General features: G+C 40.3%; 1 protein-coding gene across 1 annotated transcript in view; it reads right to left on the bottom strand.

The window, feature by feature from the left end:
- Positions 1–14059: 14059 nt before the first annotated feature.
- Positions 14060–22019, bottom strand: part of UMODL1 (uromodulin like 1) — a 37995-nt gene continuing 30035 nt past the window's right edge. Inside the window, exons 18-22 of the mRNA XM_053385242.1 lie at positions 21061–21297; positions 20158–20317; positions 18748–18832; positions 17051–17242; positions 14060–15831 (exon numbers count right to left, since the gene is read on the bottom strand). Coding sequence (XP_053241217.1) covers positions 17070–17242; positions 18748–18832; positions 20158–20317; positions 21061–21297 — 655 coding nt within the window. The 3' untranslated portion in view covers positions 14060–15831; positions 17051–17069. The remainder of the gene's footprint in view (positions 15832–17050; positions 17243–18747; positions 18833–20157; positions 20318–21060; positions 21298–22019) is intronic.

Raw genomic sequence — 22019 nt, 5'->3', positions numbered from 1 at the left:
AAACATTTTTCCATTCAACTTAATTATTATAACAGTGGAGGCTGGTCAATTAGGGCGATGGGGGCACTATCCTACCAACCTCAGTCTGCCCTCAACCAGTCCTCACCTAGCTTACACCCAATTCAGGGGGTCGATCCTGGTTGTTATCTTCCTGCTTCTTAGTCCCAGTTTTGACCCTGTAGAACTCAGCAGCAGGGAGAATGGGGACAAAACTAAAATTAGTTTTCTCCTGCTGTCCTTTGTTCTCGCTATGCTTTCTTTTGGCCTCTCACCTTTCTACCCTACTAGTCCCAATAGGCACCAGCCACCATTGCAGCATATTATTATTATTATTATTATTATTATTATCCTGACCAGTGTCTCTCTTTGAGGCATATACAAACTAACTCAAACAAAACTGCAACACAAAAAGAATTTCAATTTGCTAAAAAAAGAAAAGAAATGAAATAATGGAAATAAATGAAGGATATTAATAATAATAATAATAATAATAATAATAATAATAATAATAATAATAATAATATCTTTATTGTCATTGCCCCCTCTCAGGGACAACGAAATTACTTGACTGCTCCATAAAAAAAATATATTCTTCCTTCTAGCAAGAGTTCTATGGTTAAACTCGATGTTATCACACAGAATCATTTCAGTTTACCTTACTCACCTGCTTCCCTTTGTAAAGTCATTCAAGTCGATGAGACTGAACATTTAAAAGAATCATGGCATTCTTTTTGACATCTTTCTATCGTAGCTTTGTACAAGGTTTTACAGAGTTAATAATCAGCTAAACAGAAATGGGAATTTAAATTCTACTTTAGTAATTTAATACTTTATTGAGTATGTGAATGAGTCAGACACACAATAAATGGCCAGACACTCATGCATGGCTTCCTGAGTAATTTTAGTCAAGAGCTGCAGTCCTCTCAATGCTCACCTGGAACAAGTCCCACTGATCAAAGTGGGGCTTGCTTCTAAGTCAATGTGCATGTTATCAAGCTAAAGGAGGGGTGGGAAACCCAGGGCACCAAATGTGGCCCTCCATGCCTCACTATCTGGCCCTTGGGACTCTCCTAGGGAATGCCCCTTTAACCAGGCTATGTTGTAGTCTCATTGTTGAGCAACAAAGTGCAGAAATCAGTGACATGGGAGGCCAGACGACCAGAAGAGGCTCTGAGGTTGACTTGCCTGAGGCAGAGTCAGCGTTCGAAGTCAGGTCCAGTCCTAGGGTCACATGAACAGCAATCCACATGGCCAGACAGTCCAGGGTCAGGGTATCTGATGATAATTGGATCAGGGGTCAAGGGTCAAGATGAGCAGGAAGCAGCAAGGTAGGGCCAGGAATTACTAGCGTTGTTAGCAGTATCTGACTGCTGCTGCTTCTGGAAGCTCTGCTTAAGAAGGCTGAAGTTAGTTGGTTCTCATCAGTGCCTTCTCCTCCAAGTGCTTGAAGGCTGATCAGCTAGCTGCAGGTGGAGTCACTCTGCCTTCTCCCCCTTTAGGCTGCTGGTCAGCAGGTGAAGCTGACAGGCTATCCACCTCATCAGACCTGCTGGACTCTTTCATCAAGGGACTTTGCTGGCTAGAATGTGTTGTTGAATGGTAAGAACAGCATTTGCTTGCCTGGTTGGAGGATAAAGGGTTGTTCCAATATGTGCAGAAACCCCTTAGTTGTATGTGTCAATAGAAAGCAGCCTACTGTAGAAATCTGAGAATCCCACTCTTTACTCTGGCCAACCTGCCTCTGTCATGCAAACCCTGGTTGGTTCTCCACAATGTAATGCAGCCTTCAGTCCCACCCCAGAGCTATAGCATAAGGATGTGAAATTCTAAGTATGTGTTCAGAATCAGACCCCCTGTTGTAGCCCCTGTTAATATAGACCACCCCATAAGTTTTGTTGTTTGGTCCTCATCAACCAGCAAAATGTTTTTGAATTTTAAGGGCTATCCATAAGCAGTCTGTCACAGTAGTATTCCTAACTTGAAGAGTGGATTGGGCTGAAAAGAAAGACATCTATAAAATCAGCATCCTGTGTTAAACTTTAAGGTGCCACAAGATTCTTTGCTGTTTTTGCTGCAAAAGACTAACATGTCTGTTTGCATGGGTTTTAAAATGTCCAAATCACCCCAGATTGCTTCAGATTTTAGGAGCTTCTGAAGGATCCTGGGGTACACAGCCCTACTACAAACCATTGTAAGGATTCTGTTATTCTTTAAGACGGAGCTGCTGGATATATATGTTTGGTGTGCTTGGGTGGTAGGGTGACCAACAGAGGATAGGACTAGTATCCTATCAAGTTTAAATTAAGCAACATAGAGTCACGCAGGGCTTTTAAAAACCTGCCCTCTAACTGACTTTTAAGCAATGTTCCCAGCACTCTTCTTTTGGCACATCTCTTCAATGTACTTCAAGCCTGACTTCTTCGGCTTGTCTTTTTATACATGCTTTTCACAATCTTTGAGGTGGGTTTGCACTGCAAACACTTGAGCATAAAAAAGTAAAGCCTTGCAAACCCATGTTATGTACAAAGCAAGTAAATGAGGAATTGTATATGTTAAATCAGTAATAGATCAGAACCAGCTTTAGATGCAGGCAACTGAAAACATTGAAAGCACATTGAATGCACATAGCTTCCCCCAAGGAATCCTAGGAAATGTAACTTACTCCTTGTGGCAATTTCCAGGATTAATTGGGGGAAGTCATGTAGCTTAAATGTGTTTTAAATTCATGGTGTGTACACAGTCACAGACTACTATATAGGCAGAGAACTACCATATTTTTCGCCCCGAAGGACGCACCGGCCCATAGGACGCACCTAGTTTTTTGGGGGGGAAATAAAGAAAACAAATTTTATTTCCCCCCCAGGCGCGGGGCTGGGGCTTGTGGGGCTGGCGGCAGGGAGAAGTGCGCTTCTCCCCAGCGCCAGCCTCCAAACCAGGTCGGGGAACAGCGGGATGGTGGCGCTGTGCCTCCCCGCTGTCCCCCGAGCTTGTGGGGCTGGCGGTGGGGAGAAGCACGCTTCTCCCCACCGCAAGCCTCCAAACCAGGTCGGGGAACCAAAGCCCGGGGCGCGCTGTGCAGCGTGCCCCAGGCTTCGAGATGCAGGCTGCTATCCGCAAGCCTAGGGAGGCCGACGGGAACTTCCGCGGGCTCCCAAGGCTTGCGGAGAGCTTCCTGAAGCCTGGAGAGCGAGAGGGGTCGGTGCACACCAACCCCTCTCGCTCTCCAGGCTTCAGCGAAAGCCTGCATTCGCCCCATAGGACGCACACACATTTCCCCTTCATTTTTGGAGGGGGGGAAGTGCATCCTATAGGGCGAAAAATACGGTATATGGGCATCTCTCTCTCTCTCTCTCTCTCTCTCTCTCTGTGTGTGTGTGTGTGTGTGTGTGTGTGTGAGAGAGAGAGAGAGAGAGAGAGAGAGAGAGAGAGAGAGAGAGAGAGTGTTAAGTGGGGCTTTAAATGTGCATTTGCTCCCTTCCCCTTATATTGCACATTAGACTGCATTGGAAATTCAACAGAGTTTAAACTTTGAATATCTGTTTGAGATATGATGGAAGTCTCTATTATTCGTGGAAAGAAGGAAACATTGCACTGGCCATGCCCATGTAGACAAAAGCTTGAGCGTGTGAAAGCTAACAATTTGAATATGTTATATTTTAACACATGCAACAAATAAAAGAAAATCACGCCCTCTTTGGAATTAACATCAGGATATTTGCTTGCCAGTGACTCATATCGTCAATTAAATTGGCAGCACAGATAACAGAAGCTATAAAAAGCCACAAGTGTTTTTACTACTAAAAAACTCATTTTATTATGACCTCAGTTTTGACAAAAGTCACCCTAACCCACTGGTGGTTTCCTGTTTGGGGAGTGGGGAATAAATGGAGGAGGTGAAGGAATGATGCCTCTGGAAGATAGACAGCCTTTGCAACCTGCAGCACAAGGATGGGGAATCTTCTAAAGCCCAAGGGCCACATGCCCTTGTGGAAAACTTTTCAGGGGCCACCTGCTAGTGGAAGTCACTTCCAGAAGCAAAAATGGGCAGAGTAATGAATTTATTTATGAGTTTGTTTATTACATTGCTATCCCAGGTAGCAAAGCTGGTTCTTCCCCTCTCCATTTTATCCTCACAACAACTCTATGATGTAGGTAAGGCTGAGAGGCAGTGACTGACTGAAAATCACTCAGTCTGCTTCAAGGCTGAGTGGGGATTTGAACCCTGGTCTCCCAGATCCTAGCCTGACACTCTAACCACTACACCACACTGGCTCTTATCACCTTTGTGCAGTCGACTTCATTGCAGTTTTGCAAAAGTCAGTTTTGTACACCCCAACACACACTGTTGCCTCTACCCAGGCAAGTAAGAGGCACAGTTCAGGAAGGCATTGCAGCCAGGCAAATGAACTCAAGGGAGGCACAGAGCAGAACTAGTGAGGGATATGGACTGAGAGCCCAAGGCCACAGTCCTTAGTGGAGGCCAACCAAACCCCAGGGGCTTAGGGGAGCATCTGAGGATCTCAAGGCTCATGGTGGAGTGTAAAGGAAGCACTACTGTATTGTTATGGGTTTGTGGGGGATAAATGTCAGTGTGTTAAAATGGGATGTCAGATCCACGTATCTTGAAATATGTGCTAGATGCTTTAATCCCCTGGAATTAGCATATGTAAAAGCTAATTATGCTAGGTGAACTTTCTAAATTGTTTATTAGGCACTTGTTAATACTAGGGAACTAACAAGTAAAAAAAAAAGGTAATTGAGTTAGTCTAATTTCCTTTTTTAAAAAAAATTATTTTCATTTTTAAAAAAAACAAAATTTTTAAACATTCACATCACTTTCAAATTTTTCACTCCTGGGATTACCTAGATCCCCCGGACCTCCCCCCACCCCCCAGATTTCCAAATTTTCCCATATTTCTTTGCATCTAATTACATTTTTCTAGATCATTTTGTCACTCTCCCCCCCCCCTAGCTAATATTACATTATACGTGTTACAATAATCCTGCTAACATTTTTAAGTATACACAGTGGGGAGTTAGTCTAATTTCCTTGGAGGTGGTATCCTGGAGGTAATGAGCCGTTAGCACAACAATGCATCCATTTGGATTAGAAGTCAGTGTTTGGGTAAACTAGATGTTATGTGTCAAGGAGAGAGCAGGAGGCAGAGAAAATGGCTAGTCTCTGCTTGAATCCAATGCTGCGCTTATTGAAGAGGCAAGGCCCTCTTGCAGTGTAATGCTGGGGCTCCTCTAACATAGACTCAGGCTGTGCATACGTGTAAATAAACCATATATCATAAAAACACCACAGTCTCCACTGTGCCTCATTTTCCAAAGGACACACAGAGCCTGGTGGGTAAAGTGTAGCTGGAACTCTCTAGAATCTCGCAGTGCTCTGGAGATTGGGGGTGGCATGCAACAGTAAGTTTAGGACAGAAGTGCCCCAAACAATCAAACCTAGCTGTGGTTCAGCTCATCATTTTAATGGGCTTAAGCATACCTAACTCTATGTTGAATTTAGGTTCTCACAGTTTAAATATGCTCTTCATGGAACAGTGTCTTTGAAAGGGCTAGATTTGAAAATTATATTTATTCTTGCTTCTGTAGTGGGATAAAAGGCAGCTATCTACCCCCTAGAAGCAAAGTATACCTAGAAGCCTACTTGTACAAAGTTTTCTTGGGTAATCATGCATTGTAGTGGCACACAAGGTCAAAGCCTGGGCTACATGGTAAGCAATGGAAACCAGCTGTTAATCCCCATACAAGCATGACTGCTGCCCAAACAACTTTCTTTCTTTCTTTTTATAAATTTATTTGATTTTTCAGATTAAAATTATGCAGTCACATATCCAACATACAGCATATAAACAAGATTCCAAGGAATCTCTTGGACTTCCCTCTTCCCCTTTGTGGGTCCTATTGTCAATCATTTCCTCCTGCACCTTTTATGATAATCCAAATCTTTTACTTCTCCATTTGTGTCCAAGTTTCACCATTAAACTACAAGTGATATTCCAATCCATGAATGATTTTAACTGTATACAATGGGCTTTAAGATAAAGTTATAAATTCACTCCATTCCTTATTAAAATTTTGGTCTTTCTGATTTCTGATTCTTCCGCTCATTTTAGCCATTTTGGCATAATCCATCAATTTGATCTGCCATTCTTCTCTGGTAGGGACTTTATCTTCTTTCATTCTCTCCCAAACAACTTTCATCCCTTTTCCTCTGCAAAATCTTTTTCTCCTTAATTCAACAAGAAGCTTAAAATAAATTCCAGGTTAATGACATTGCAATGTATTGCTGAATAGTTAACTGCTTTTAGTTATTTGCTTGATGTGTTCCTCTATTTTTAATGTCTTTACGTCAAAGTGCGTTGAGAAGGTTCTGATGAAAATAGTACAGCTCGTGAAGAGCTTAAACTGTGACTCAGTCAGAATTTGTTCTGGCATGTTTATTTAAGTTTTAAAATCAGTTTGTACAGACCTGTTGCTTGACAACACGTAGTTAACTAGCTCTTCTATGCGTTGGAAGAAAATACTTGTAAACCTTTGATTCTTATGTGAAAATGTTGTCACATAAAGACTGACCACTACGTCCAGTTTGCAATAAACTTTGTGGATAAAATTGCTCACAGCCTACAGTTTATTGAGTTGAAGTGAAGGTATCCATAGTGTCTGTATGGCAGATTTCTATGCATAACCTTCATTTTTTTTAAAAAAAAAATAAATTTTTATTAATTTTCCAATGCATTTATACATTTTTAACCAAATTGTAACAAAACGTCTCTTTTGGACTTCCTTCATCTTCTCTGACAATCATCCATATTTATCTCTTAATTACGCATTCCCTTTACACATATTGCCGTTTGTCTTCCCTCTCCCTTCTATTTCTTTTTTGACAATATCTCTCAGTTTTTACAGCGCCTCTCAAAACCCCACTAGCGTTGTTTGTATATCACATACATTTTTCAGATACTCTACAAACTTTCCCCAGTCTTTGATGAACCTTTGGTCTCGGGCATATCTGATTTTCCCAGTTAATTTGTCCAATTCCGCATAGTCTGTCAATTTCAATCTCCATTCTTCTATTGTCGGTAATTCTTCTTGTTTCCATTTTTGAGCCAATAAAATCCTTGCCGCTGTAACTGCATACTGAAAGAGTTTACAGTCTTTTCTTCTTATTTCTTTTCCTGTAATTCCTAAAAGAAAGGCTTCTGGTTTCTTCACAAAAGTAAATTTTAACATCTTTTTCAATTCATTATAAATCGCATCCCAGAAACCTTTCACCTTCTTACATTCCCACCACATATGGTAAAATATTCCTTCTTTTTCTTTACATTTCCAACACTTGTTACATGTCTTATACATTTTTGCTAATTTTACCAGCGTGATATACCATCTGTAAAACATTTTCATAACATTTTCCTTCAACGCAGTACATGCAGTAAATTTCAGATTTTCTTTCCACAATTTTCCCCAATCGTCAAATTGTATATTATAACCGAAGTCTTTGGCCCATTGTATCATTACTGATTTAACCTCTTCATCTTTCATGTTCCATTCCAACAGTATTTTATACATTTTTGACAGAATTTTACATTCATTATTTATTATATCTACTTGAAACTTTGAATCTTTTTCTCCATATCCACATTCTTTTATGTCTTTTTTAAACATTTCATTAACCTGTAAATAATGCAACCAATCATATACATGTTCTTTAATTTGTTCATATGGCTTTAACTTCCATTTTCCCTCCTCTTTAATCACCATATCACCATATGTGATCCAATTACCTCTCATATTAATTTTCTTTACACTCATAACTTCTAACGGAGATAGCCAGTGTGGAACTTTTGATTCCAATAAATTTTTGTACCTGTCCCATACCTCTATCAACGTATTCCTGAAGATGTGGTTCCCAAAACCTTTATGAATTTTCTTCTTATCACACCATAGGTATGCCTGCCATCCAAATCTGTTATCAAAACCTTCAAGGTCTAATAATTCCTTATTGTCCAATTTTATCCATTCTTTTAACCAGCAAAGACATGCTGCTTATAATATATCTATGCATAACCTTCAGCCGATGTTGCCTGAAAACTCTTAGTGCTCTGATTGCCTCTGAATGCCTTCTCAGTGCCTTTCCGTCATGACTAACTACGTAATTCTAACAGGCAAGCTCTCTGTCTCATTGCAAAGCATTAATGTTGTCATTGGACTCCAACTCCCATTTGCCCCAGCCAACATGCTCTATTATCAGAGATTATGAGAGTTGTAGTTCAACAGCATTTGAAGGGCCCAAGTTCCCCATCTTGGATTGATGAAGAGGAATTGGAGAGGGAGGAATTCCTTCCTTCAGAAGAAACATTTTTTTATACTCTGTATGGGAGGGGAGACAGGGTTAGAGTCAAAAAAAGAAACTGGACCCAGCAGACTTAACATCCGAACACTGATTTCAAACCTGTCATTTCTAAGTATGGTGGTCAAGTGAGCTATGGTGGTCCAGATCCAGGGATTCTTGGATGAAACCAATAATCTAGACTCTTTTCTAGACCCATTTTAATCAGATGCAAGTCAAAGTTCAGGACATGAACTGCTTTAAGGGCTCAGCTGGACAATCAACTGGAGAAGATTGCTCTGCTCATTATTCTGGATTTCTCCATGCCTTTTGTGTCAACAAACTAATCAAAAACGTTTGAACTGCTTAGAATGGATTGGAGCTGGGGCACTGCATGATAGGGGTTCCATTTGTGGGCAAAATCTGAAGGCAGCATTGGGTAACTTTTCCTCTGTTCTAAGGGATGTAGCATGTAGGGTACAGTGGTACCTTGGGTTAAGAACTTAATTCATTCTGGAGGTCTGTTCTTAACCTGAAACTGTTCTTAACCTGAGGTACCACTTTAGCTAATGGGGCCTCGCGCTGCTGCGCAATTTCTGTTCTCATCCTGAAGCAAACTTCTTAACCTGAGGTACTATTTCTGGGTTAGCGGAGTCTGTAACCTGAAGTGTCTGTAACCTGAAGCATCTGTAACCCGAGGTACTACTGTACTACAGTCTTCATCTTGTCTCCTATACCTTGTAACATCTTTATATAATGTTTAAAATACTGTCCCTAGGAATGAGGCTGACTACACCCAATTCTAAATATTGGTTCAGCAGTAAGTTCCTTAAATGTGTTTGAGCTCAGTAATAGGTTGATTGAGGTATAATAAACTAAAACCAAACAAGGAGTGTCAATAAGCACTTGGATAAGGATGATCCAGTATATCGTTAGACTTTCAAACAGCTTATGATACACGTGTTTCTAAAGGTAAAGAAAATCTAGAACAATTCTATCCCACCTGGTGGGACTTAAGTTCCTATTCTCCAGAATCAAGCGCACAGGACTCAGCCCATGGTGTATTGTGAAATTTGGATATTGTAATAGAACTTACAATTTACTTTCTGTTTAAATGAACTAATGATTTCTGCTCTGCCCTTGTTATTTTTGACTTTGTCTACTTTTTGCAAGTGTTATAAATCAATTAACAGAAAAGGAAAAGGGTAGTAGTATCCACATTGTTTAATCTGGAAATAAGATATTGAGGTAATAATAGAACAAGATGTGTGGGACAAAATATGGCTAACTCAATCAAATAAACCTACATCAACAATTGTGGTTTTTTTTATGACATCAATGCTTTAACGTATGACTGAGTAGTACAGTTAGCCAACCTAGCAACAGTAGCACAACCAAAGCCTAATGCTGCATACTTATATGAAATCAAATAAAAGATTAGCGCCTTCAGTTTCTGTTTACTATGAATAACATAAAATGCTAGTGTTTGTTTTATAGTGCAAATGTGTGTTCTCCTGAGGAACTGCTCAGTGGTTTCCCCTTTTGGTAATGAAGATAGAATTTCCCTGAATCTCACTCCATCACACACTGTCAAATAGCTTCACTAGAATACACCCCAGTTGTGTGTGGGATGTGATGTGATCCAACCACTATTGATGATTACTCAGAGAGACCTTAACAGCAAAACTCAGAAGTAAATCCCATTGGGAGATAACCAATGAAGCACAAATTTCCACTGTGCAGAAGGACGTCACTTTCCTATCTTCCCCCTGCAGTGCTCTGTACCGGCCTCACCCCGGACCAGACTTGTAGGGGTGTTTGGGGGGGGGGGAGGTTCAGAGAGGAAGGGGAAGTTGTTTGTGGGAGAACAAGTCAGTTTTACTTGTGTGCTGATGCTGTTGAATGCCAGCCATTGACTTCAACTGGACTTACTTGCAGTAACATGTATAGAATTACATGCTACGGCTAAGTGTGTGTGTCTTCCTGGGAATAAATTCTATGAAACTCAGTGGGACATGAATCCCAAATAAGCCTGCATATATGATCACAGCCTATGCATCCTACAATGAGGAGTTAGTTACCCCTGTTAAAACTGAGGATTTACAAATATGCCTTGCAAAAATGAAACCAGTGTTCTGAGAAATGGACAAGCCACTTGGAAATAACCATCAAAAACTAGGCATCTCTTATTACCTGGATTTAGTAATTCCCTGGGGACAGTGGAAGTTTACTTTACCTGCTGCTATGTATACAGCCTTTTGAAAATAATTCCTGTTGTTTGCACAATGAGAGTTTACAGAGAAGAAAAGTATTTCCAGTATACAAGATCAACCTGAGTCATTGGCACACAATACAAACTGTTCTGTGTTAAACACAGAAGAACAAAATCACACCCTACAAGAACTGATTTTAAAAATACAGGTGGGGAAGTTGTCTTCCATACCTGCATTTGCACAGCTGCATTTAAAACTGTTGTGTTAGTTGAGGCTTGTGTTCATCATTTTTTTCTAGGCAAGAAATAGTATGTGGTTCAGCCTTACCTAGACTGTAAAGGTAAAGGTAAAGGACCCCTGGATGGTTAAGTCCAGTCAAAGGTGACTATGGGGGTACCCACTTCAGACTGCAGGTAGGATATGGTATGCTTGAATCCTTGCCATGGAAAAAAGTACCTGAACCTGGAAATCTAGCATATCAAGGGGAAAGAAAGAAAAACTAGCATGTTAAGTCGGTTTTATTTGTCTTATTTATTAATTAAAGTATGTATGTATAACATTTCATAAAAAATAGAGTGGCTTACAACCATTGTACATAAGACCATACAATGAAAACCACATTAAAAAGTTTAAATAAGGGCATGGAATTGCATCAAGACATGTACGGTAATTTCCCAACTGCTATCTGAAGTGATAACTGACTGGACATGTACGTGGTTCCTTCCAATTCTATGATTCTGTGTAGACTGACTATCAGATCTTCAGACTTAGGATTTCCTGCTTTGCTGACTGACATAATTGCACCAGTTTGAAAATGAGACTGGGAATGGTAGTTTTCGGGTTAATCAAAATAGATCATGTCAAGGGACCAGCCAGATGCACCGCTGATTTAGCACTCTAGTGTTTAAATCAAAATGATGCTTGGGTGGGTGGGGTGGGATCTATGCCTTAATGCATAAGTTCTCAAAAGAATATCTGAACTACAGTTTCTCTTTTGGACTGGATCCCCTGCGCCAGCCCTGGTAGACCCTGCTCTGCTGCTTAAAGGTATGATAGGAGTTGCAGTCCAACAACAGATGGAGTAGGCTACCCCTGCTGTAGGGTACCCTTCTTTCCTGAATATTTGCTGAGCTCATCCCACAAACATGCAGGCATGCTATACATTCGCTCCCATTTCCACACTGGGAGAGAAGCTGGCACCTGCTGGCTGGCCTGATTAGGCAATTTCACCTGTGTAGTGGCTATCTCAGCAAACCAGTCCAGAGTGCCACCAGTGGCTGGCTCTCAGGAATAACCCCTGCCATTATTTACATGATCTCCAGAGGTTAACCCCATTCTTGTGTCATTCCCCAACCCATCTGGTTGTCAGAGCTGGTCAGGGTGATAGTGCCACCTATCCAGGGTCAGGGATGGGCTATATAGTTAGATAAAACAGTCCAGTTTCTTCCTTGATGTACAGTATTATTATTGCCAGCAGTGAGACAAAATAGCTACCAGTGTTACAAGTGCCAGGAGCCACATTAACGGCTTAATCGCTCAACTTAATCTCCAAAATACCTCAACGGCTATTCACCTTCTGGGAAGAAATGACAACCATTTGGCTCTTGTTCTGTTGCCCGGTCAGATTGACCAGCTATTTACTAATTTGAAACTTTTCCAAGAATTATAAATCCATGGAGTTGTGTCATTCTTTGATTAACAGTGAAATACAAGGTGTGTGCGCAATATTAACTTGTAAGCTGCAACTGCTTGCTCTTTTTAGCTTTCGTAACTGATGTGATTTCTGCTGGACTTCTTGCTGAAGTTTCGATATGTGTTTGTCTATGCTGGATTCCATTACTGTCTTTTGTTTGCGTAGTTTTATTGTTGCTGGGTTGCTTTATTGATTTATGCTTTTACTTAGTTGCTATATTGTATGTTTCACTTTTGTCTATTTAAATGTGTATATTACCTGGATAATTTTAGTATTGTTAGACAACTCATATGGAAACAAATACTGAAGCCAACTGATGTCTCTTTCCAGATATTGATCAGTTTGAAGCTAGAATGCATGCCCTTTTTACCTATAACTTACTGCCCATATATTGCTCAAATTTTATATTATATTAAAGTGTCCAGGCTATTGCAGACACATTCTTGGACATCAGATAAGGTGCTGCAATGGCAAGGAAGAAAGATGGGCTAGAATGGGCATGTCACCTCTTACATGGCACACTGGGGCAAAATTTGACTGTCTTATTCACAACTATGTTCCTATATAGTTCAATACCTTAGGTGTTGCTGATGAGCAGAAATAAGCTTGATAAAAATATCATCTCGTTTGTCCCACCAACTCTCTATTCTTCAAGTATGGTCCCATGTTGTGGGTCTTGGGATCTACATATTGAGAAGTGGACATCGCTGCCACTCAGTACATAGAGGAACTCAACACAGATAGGTTTTATCTTCTTGTGCCCCTGCATTAGCCCGATTAATTCCAGTTGTGGTAGCATACTAAAAGGCTATCTGTACTGAGTTCAGCACATGTCATCAGGAGCCACACAGTCTTCTCTCATTCCTTCAGTGCACACTGCTAGACTAGATTTCAGCATGACTTGGCCCATAATCTTGGTCTGATCCAGCAGTGCTGCCACCAATGGATTTCTGGGATCCCACATGATATTGAATGCCTCTAGTACAATCCCTACACATTATTCATGGGTGAATTTCCATAACAGATGTAAATGACGCCAACCACTGTCTCAAGCAATGCATGTGTCTGCAATTATATTCTGGTTAGGGCAGCTATATGTCTGGATTTTCAAAGACAGAATTGACATCCGGGGGGAATTTTGTAAATGCTGCACTTTGTCCTGGATCTTAGGCAAGTCAATCGAAAAATTGTGTCCTGGTTTTTACTTTTTTAAATATGGCAATCCTATATTCTGGAAACTTCAGTAAACTACTAAGAACAGTGTTTCAAGTAATAGTGGTTCCAAAACTTTGCAATAATTATGGGTGAAACCACTTTCCCCAAAGTAACACAGAAAGTTTCATTTTAGATTTCTTCTCTGAAAAACTTGGCTCATAATAAAAGGTACTACGTTGTTGGTTTTTAAACTTCCTCAAGAAACTTGAGAAACCTTAGGATGACGGATGTATTCATGGGTCAGAAGTGCTCTTCAAGTGAAGCATTTCATACTCAGCATGCAGGAAGCCAAGTATCGGTTGAGACGGAGGTGAAAAGGTGACACTTGTTTGCTGTAAATTATGCTTTATGTGTATCTGTTTGTACACTAAGACCTACAGTCTCATATCATGAAATGAATCTATTGTAACCCTAGTGCAACCATTTACCAACAGGGCTTCCTGAGCAAGTGGGGCTTATTCATAGGTAAGCATGCCTTGAATTTAGCACCGAATTAACAACTTTTCAAGCTACAATCATGTAAGCCTTTGGACTTCAAAGGGTGTTAAAACAAAATCAAAAACCATAAATAAGCTTTAAAATGCATTTATTGAAACAGCCAATAATAAGTTAATAATATTACTTTGTATCTAATTCAGCACTAGGGTTTTATTCAGCATAAATCAATTGGAATTTGCTCCATTTTGTTTTCGATTATTCTAATAGCTTCCAGGATTTTAGCTAGCCCCTTTCATTAGCTAGCTGGGTTACTTAAGATAACCCAGTTAGGGCCACTTTTACACCTCCAGCACTGAACACCACTATGTGGAAGTAGTTTTGGGAGGTTTCCATGCAGGTGATGTAACATTTAAAGCCCTACTAACTATGCTTAAGTAGCTCACAGGTGACCATGTCAAAACTATCAATATTATTACAGCATAGAAACACAGAAATTGCAACCTATAAAAATAGTTTCTCTTTTCATATATGCACAAAAGCCAATTAAATTGTGGAAATGTACAATAAATGTACCAAAAATATAGACTCCTAAAAAACAACAACGGTTTAGCATGTCTCTCAGGCTATCTCAACAATTTTATTTGTACAGCAGACATTTTACCAAATCATTACCTTCATATTAAGATTTAACTAGCACTGCAATGTAAAATAAGGATTGAAAGAAAGAAGTGTCCACCCTTTAGAATCTTTTAATTACCTTTGTATGGCTGTGGGAATATCTAAAATCAGTAAGTACCATCCACATATGATTACATGTCCATGGGTCAATGCTAAATTTGTAAGCTCTTTCCCCCACCCCTTTTGAGGGATCCTGTGCTTTCAACATTTGAAACTCAGCAAATGAGGCTTTCTCCACAAGTAGATGAACAACAGCTTAATGTCAAGTGGAAATTCAGCTGTTATAGGCACTGGATATTTGTTGACAAGCCTAGTCTATGCGTAGAATGGCATAGTGAGAAACGTTGAATAATTGAAATGTATTGCCACTAAAGTAAACAATAATTAGAGGCAACATAGAATGGACCCAGAAGGGACATGATTGCTGCTTTGTACATTGGAATAGCCCATCTCTCACTCCTCTATTACTCTAGATGCTGAGTTGCCTGTCAACTAAAGCACAGTTTGCTCTGGTACGTAAGGTTGTGTCTAAGTATCATCCTTTTCTCTAGCATGTCTCATGTTATTGCCATTGTCATTCCTATCAGTTTGGAATTTAAGCAAGTTCATGGAGATGTTTAAATTCACCTAGTGGTTCTTGCACTGCAAAAACTTACGATATTAGGGAAGTGCTTTAATGATGAATATTCTTGAATGGCGAATATTCGGGGGGGGGGGATGACCAGACCAGTTGCAGAAGTGATTCTTTCTCTTTGTTGCTTTTAACCACATGTTAAATTGGTTTTACAAAGTTGATATATAACAGTGTTGGATTGGTTTTAAACAACAGCTTAAAGCATGCTTTTCTTCCTGATAATGCAGATCTCATAATGCATTCTAGGAGTCAGGCTTTTGCATCAAGATGGCAATGCTACAGTCCTTTAATTAAGTGCCTGAATGGAAAATCAAAATGCTCTGTAATTGAGTAAACGTTCTGCCTTTCTTGAGTGAGTGATATCAACAATGACAGTACTATGAGGGGAGTGAGAGAGGTTTTTGGGGTTTTTTAAGTGAATGTTATTTTTTCCTCTTGAAAAGATGCAAGAACTGTAAAGTGCTTCAGCATAGCAACAGAAAGTAGTAAGTTCTTAGAGGACTTATGTCAAGACCAGGAGATACATCTGAGCATTGGCTATTTGTGGTTAGGTTTGGTGGGGTGCATCAGGTCCAACATCTTATGGAGCAGCATTATGTTCATAGAATGTTTCCAGCTAGAAAACCAAGAGGGGGAAAAATACTTGATTAGTGGCATGACACTGGCTGTCTTCCTATTCATCACATTTCTATTGCACTCTTCTTCCATGAAGCTTCATTTCATGCATTGGGGTGATTCTATTTTATCTTCACAAGCCAATTAGGCAAGCAGGGAAGGCTTGTCCATACTACTGTTTACTGTGGGTTTGCAACTTTTTCCAATCCCATTTAATCTGTGTAGTCCACAAACTGTTACCCTCAAACAATACCAGTCTTGATGCTTCCCCCCTGTAACTTCAAGCTCACTCAATACCAAGATAATCAGATAAACTGAGGATAATGAGTCTCCAAACTCACTACTCAGGATCACAGAGTGGGTAGGTCAATCATCTTCTTTCTCCTGTCCACATGCACTATTCCCTTAATGTTTTCATTTCTCTTCCGACTGTGCTTGTACTATTTCTAGTGTGCTCCAAACAGAGAGAAGCATAGCCTTATTTCCCCCTCTTTTGATCCCTCAAGTTTTGCACAAATCCAGAAAGCTGGTCAAACAAACCACATTACAAATATCTACACCAGATACTGCACAGCAATCAGAAAAATGTGTGCTAAGAATTTACAGTTGTCTGACCCTGTGCTTTTTGCACACTTCCTGGGTAGTTGTTTTTTAAGATGTTCATTCAGCTATTGACACATGTGCCTTGCCTGTCATGACTTAAGCAGCATAATCAACTCAACAAATTAGAAGGCAGGGACAAACACTAAAGGAAATGCCTACTGATAAGTACATGGGGGAAAACTAGTTGCTTCTTATATACAAATTCAAAGACATGCAGGGGTGGGAGGAAAGTGGTTGAACAGCAGTTATTAATGCTCAAATGTTGGCAAACAAGCCCAAAGTGAGGTGGCTAAAGCTGCCCAATGAGCTTTAGTACTGAGTAGGAGTTTAACTTCCCATCTTCCTAGCCTTGCTTCCTAATGGTTTGTTCACCATACTGTACTGATTGTGGATACTGGATGTATAAAGGACAAATTTTGTAGGAAAAACTAGTTTTTACATGTAGATGGCCACACACACACACACACACACACACACACACTGCAGAAAGGAGCAGCAAAACTCTAATTAGTCTCCAGTCCATATATTTGCACTAGGGAAAACTCATTTTAAAAGATTTCCTAGGGACCACACAAGCTAGCCCTTTGAACAATAGTTCAGTGAAAGGTAGAACTTACATTTGGAAAACTGAAATGTTCAGTCATAGAACACTTGGTAGTTAAAATTGTCAGACTTGATTTTGAAATTGTACGCCCCAGCCTTGCGTTGGTGTTGGAAAATTAAAAGACCTGTTATTGCCAGTATAAATGCAAATACGCCAATGACAATGAGGACTATGTAACCTGCTCCTAAGCCACGCTTTTCTTCAGCTGAAATAAAGGAAATAAATATATTAGTTGTGATGATATATTGGCTTGCATACACACAATGCATTTAAAGTATATCCTTTTCCAAAACAGAAGCCTGGGAACTGTAGATTACCCAATACAGAGCTACAATTCCTATCACCCTTAACAAACTACATTTCCCAGAATTCCTTGGGTGACTGGGTGCCTTAAATGTGCTTATAAAACATAAAGGCAAACAAGGTAAAACGTTACCAGATTTCAAAAGTGCAATCCTATTCATGTTTTATTGGAAGTAACTCCTGTTGTATTCAGTAGGGCTTGCCTTCAAGATAAGGGTCATCCACAATTCTGTTTACCCTACCACTTTCTCCCAGGAAAATCCACTCTTTACTGCTGAATTGGAGCAAACATCAACTGGGTTTTCCACAGATTGAAATTTGCTACAGTTCAGCAGTGGAAAGCGTGTTTTCCCAGATTAAGTGGCAGGGCAAATGGAAAACTATTCAGACCCATGTCTAGAAAGCATGGCACAAGAAAAAACAACCCCAGTTGGACCTGTACTTTCTAGGCACAGGCAAGTGGAAGAGTGGATGATTCCTACATCTGGATAGGATTGCAGCCTTAATGTCTGCATAGATAATCCCATCTTCTCACTATCACAAATCAACAAACTGCTGCTCCTGCTCAGGGAGGAAAGGGATGGGGCCAGACAGAGAGAGATGACAGGATCTTGTGAGCTAAGCAGATCAGCAGTGGCCATGCTGCCCTTTTCCTCCACATACAGCCGGTGGAGAACTTTCAGACAACCACCAATGAAACTTATTTTTATTAACGTGTGGGGAATGGATAAATGCAATAGTCATGAGATTAGAATAGTGCCAGTACAGCATTAACAAACAATAATTAGTCCGCTGTGTTATCATCTTGAAGCACTTCAGTGCTTGCTGTGTGGCCCTATAAGGAGGGAGAAAGGAAGTAGAGTATATAAAGTGCGACACAAAGATTTGAAAATTAAAAACCAGCTAAAGGAATGGAGGGAAGTCACGAGCTCAGCAGAGTAAAGAATTTATTCGTTTTGTTATTGGTATGTTGAAATATTGTGTTAAAAAAATCAATAAAAAATATATTAAAAAAAATAAAGAAGGAGGGAGAAAGGAGAGTCAGAGGCAGTTTTAGGGTAGTATGACCAGAATGGAGTGCGAGAGGAGGGGGGGCATATTTTAGTGTCGCACAGGGTGCCACTGAAATTTGAGAGCCTACAATCTGTCACTGAGTGAGTGTGAGAGCTCAGCATGGCTGGGTGGTGCTCTGAGGTGGGCCAGATGTCCAGCTGCATCCCAGCCCAAGGCCTGCTCCTGGAGCCAAGTGGCTGCTCTGGTTGGTTTGGGCAGGGGTGTGTGGTTCCACAGCATAGTTCTGTTGCTTAGTTCACAGCAGCCCCAACCCATTTATGACCATTCTTATCATTTTCACTCCTAGCTGTCTCTCAGTATTAATCTTTGCCAGCCTGGTGACTGATTGCTTACCACCGGATTTGCGCAGAGGCCCCCAAGATGCATTGGGCATTGCTATAGTTTCCCCAGTCCTCATCAAACGGAAACCATTGCAGTTCTGAAAGAATAAAAATGAAGAAACATTCATTGGTGGCCTTCTCTTTTTCCAGTGTGAAATGTTTAGGTGCCTACCAATCTGCAGACCATCTTAACAGATTTTGCAAGCTCACTGGCAGAGGAAGAGGAGTGCGGGGGGAGCGCACCGCCCCTGGCAGCACGATCCTAGCAGGTGCCATCGCGGCTGCCCCCCCACCCTGCCCACACTGGGCACCCCGCCCCCGCCTGCTCTCCACCCCCCGGTGCCGGTGCATGAAGCTCCACCACTGTGCAAGCTACTAATTTGAGAACTATTTGTACACCACGTAGACATTTAATGATATGGCAATATAGAAATACTTATATAAGTAAAATTAAAAACAGAACTGCTTGCATAGGAGAAAATATGTATCCCATATTCTCTAAACTCAGGGGGATGTTTCCTTTTACAGTTCAGAAATACTAGCAGGTATAAGAATCCTCCATTAAGATCACTGCCAATACTAATTTCATTATCACCATATTAATTAACACCTAAGACTACAATAGGAACTAGTTTTCCATTGTACACTTTATATTTCTGCTAAGAGATTTTTTCCAACTCCTTTTCCTGGACCTTCAAAGCTACTGCTAAGTATTGACTTCAATCCATAGCACTCAAAGTAGTCATTTACTAATAGATTTCAAAAGGTCATCTAAGAAGGGTCAGCAACTAGGGATGGGAGAAATTTGGTTTCTCTCATTTTCTAACTTTTCCTATCTGAAGCTCACTTCTCCATATAAATTTCCAATTAAGAGTCGTCATAAAAATTTATCAGCAAACGTATCCAACTATACACATTTTGCCTAGCATAATGCCTTTTTATATAATCTTCACTAATATCTTCACGAATAAATGCATTTCTGTGTACACTGCTTGACTGAAGAACTGCACTGCAAAATTCAGAGATGTGCAAATGTTGAATGGTGGCTATGTTTCACATTTTGAGGGTGTACTGGGGGCTGCAGGGGCAGTGGTATAGCGTGTGTTGTCAGCACCCGGGGCAAGGCAAGTAATTTGCGCCCCCTAACCTGGTAGGGGCAGAGAGCTGCGAGTGCGAGCGCCCCCCCAGATGTTGCGCCCGGTGCGGCCGGCCCCCCCTGCAGCCCCCACGCTACACCACTGTGCAGGGGGGGAGTGAAGTCCAATGGGACAAGCAGACATCTGCTCACACAACATTGGGGTCTGCCTTATATGTTCTTGGGTAATTTTACTGTTGTAGTTGGAGAATACATGGGAAATATATACCCCCTTCATCTTGTTTTCCAACAAGGTTTTCAAGTAGGAAATAATAAAAGCTGCCTTACCGTCTTGCAACTACTCCTTGGAATTTCCAGACAAACATGGATTTTGCAATGTAGATAAACCACTGAGTCATTAACAAAGGAAAATATTTTCAGTTTAAATTGGGCTTTGTTGGATATCCCATTCGAAATCATAGTGGTGTGTGCATTTGGAACTGGACAACTGAAAAGAGAACAGAATATAATTCAACACTGTCCATGCTAACTTGTATTTCTGTTTTTGAGCTTCCTTCAAAAATTGATGGTAGCCGTCCAGAGAGAGAAAGTGAAGCAGACACACTTCCATTAGCAGCTATGGAATAGCTTATAACAACAACTGCAGTAGCAATACCTAGCAATTTTCATTTTGTTTCCTAGGAGTATTCATACATTATAATAATTTAAACAAGGCATATATGGGTGTACATTATCTTGTACTTGATCAAAAATAAACCCAACTTTTCAATACTGCCTTTTTGCCTCAACATAATTCACTTAAATCCAGGAAGAAATACCACATTCCTTTTTATAATCAATCCATGATCAAGGGTAAGTTTTGTTTTTCTGTTCTTGTGAAAGCCCATTGTAGCTGCAGTCAACTTGGGTGTTCAGCATTTTTATATACTGCTTGGGAGGATTCAAGCCACTTCATATTCATTAACTTAGTAATCTTTACAACTACCATTCACAGTAGTTCAATAAAATCATCCCAACATTACAGACAGGGGGCAGAGACTGAGAAATAATGGCTTGTGTTAACCCCGAGTAATAAGATGAAATCTAAAGAATAATTAAACTAAATATTAAGTAATCACAGACTTGCCAACTTGAAATGATGCTCTTAAATGCTGCATTTTAATTTTTCAGATAGCACTACCTGGTACATGGTTTTTGTGTGACACCCTGAATATATTGCGTGTAACATACCTGCCATCTATAAAAGGAAATGACTGAGGGTCCTTTGAGTTATTAGTTGGAGTTGCCCAACATTCGCTGACGACCACCTTGAGGTTGCTATCATGTCTCTGTATTCCCACTTCAATCATTAGGTCATCACTAGCAGAGATGGTGAAATTTTTGGGAATTGGGGCATTTTCAATGAATAGCTGCATTTCTGTTAAGAAGTGTCCTGATCCATGTAAATCCTCAAAAATGGTATAAACCCTGCAAGATAATCAGTTGTTAAAATTCATGGAGTGCTTTTTTATGAGCTCTGTTCCTCAGTCCCATATGCGCATAATACCAGTATTCTTTCTAGATTCTGTGTACAACACTATGTGTGCACGCACACACATAAAACAGAGTCAGACACAACAAATATACAACAAAAACCACAGAGCTAGACAGTGCTATATTCTATCCTAAAAAGCAGGTGCAACTACAGCTACGACCAGAATTGGGGAGGATTGATGGTAACTGACTCCCCTAATAACCACCAACACTCAGCAGAACAGACACACACGACAATATTAACTAATTTAAAAATTACAATGTGCAGAACTAGATTTTATTAAAGAAAGTCTTCAGAGAAGCATTGGTATGGACTGGCATTAGGAAGGGATTAGATCCCTTAGGCTGGAAGCTAAGCATAAACAAAATCTATATCACTCCACCCAAAACTTTTCCAGTGTTCCTTCTCCTAAAAGAGTGTACTATGAAGAGGAACGGAAAACCATGACACAGTTCTGACAATTACCTCCATTTGGCCCTCCCAAAACCACTGTGATTGGAGAGAGCCCTGGTAAAATTACTCTCTGTTTGTAAGCTACAGCTGCCTGTCACAAAACCCCATCCTCTCCCTCTTCTCTTTTATGGAGGTTGTAGAGAGTGTATCCATTTTTAGTAGGCTGTTATCTGAGTGTTAGTGTCCCTCTGAGTCTCTTGGA

The sequence above is a fragment of the Podarcis raffonei genome, chromosome 4 (assembly GCF_027172205.1).
Source record: "Podarcis raffonei isolate rPodRaf1 chromosome 4, rPodRaf1.pri, whole genome shotgun sequence".
NCBI classification, from domain to species: Eukaryota; Metazoa; Chordata; class Lepidosauria; order Squamata; family Lacertidae; genus Podarcis; species Podarcis raffonei.
Note: the sequence above shows the minus strand (reverse complement) of the source record. Positions and strands in the feature narration are given on the sequence as shown.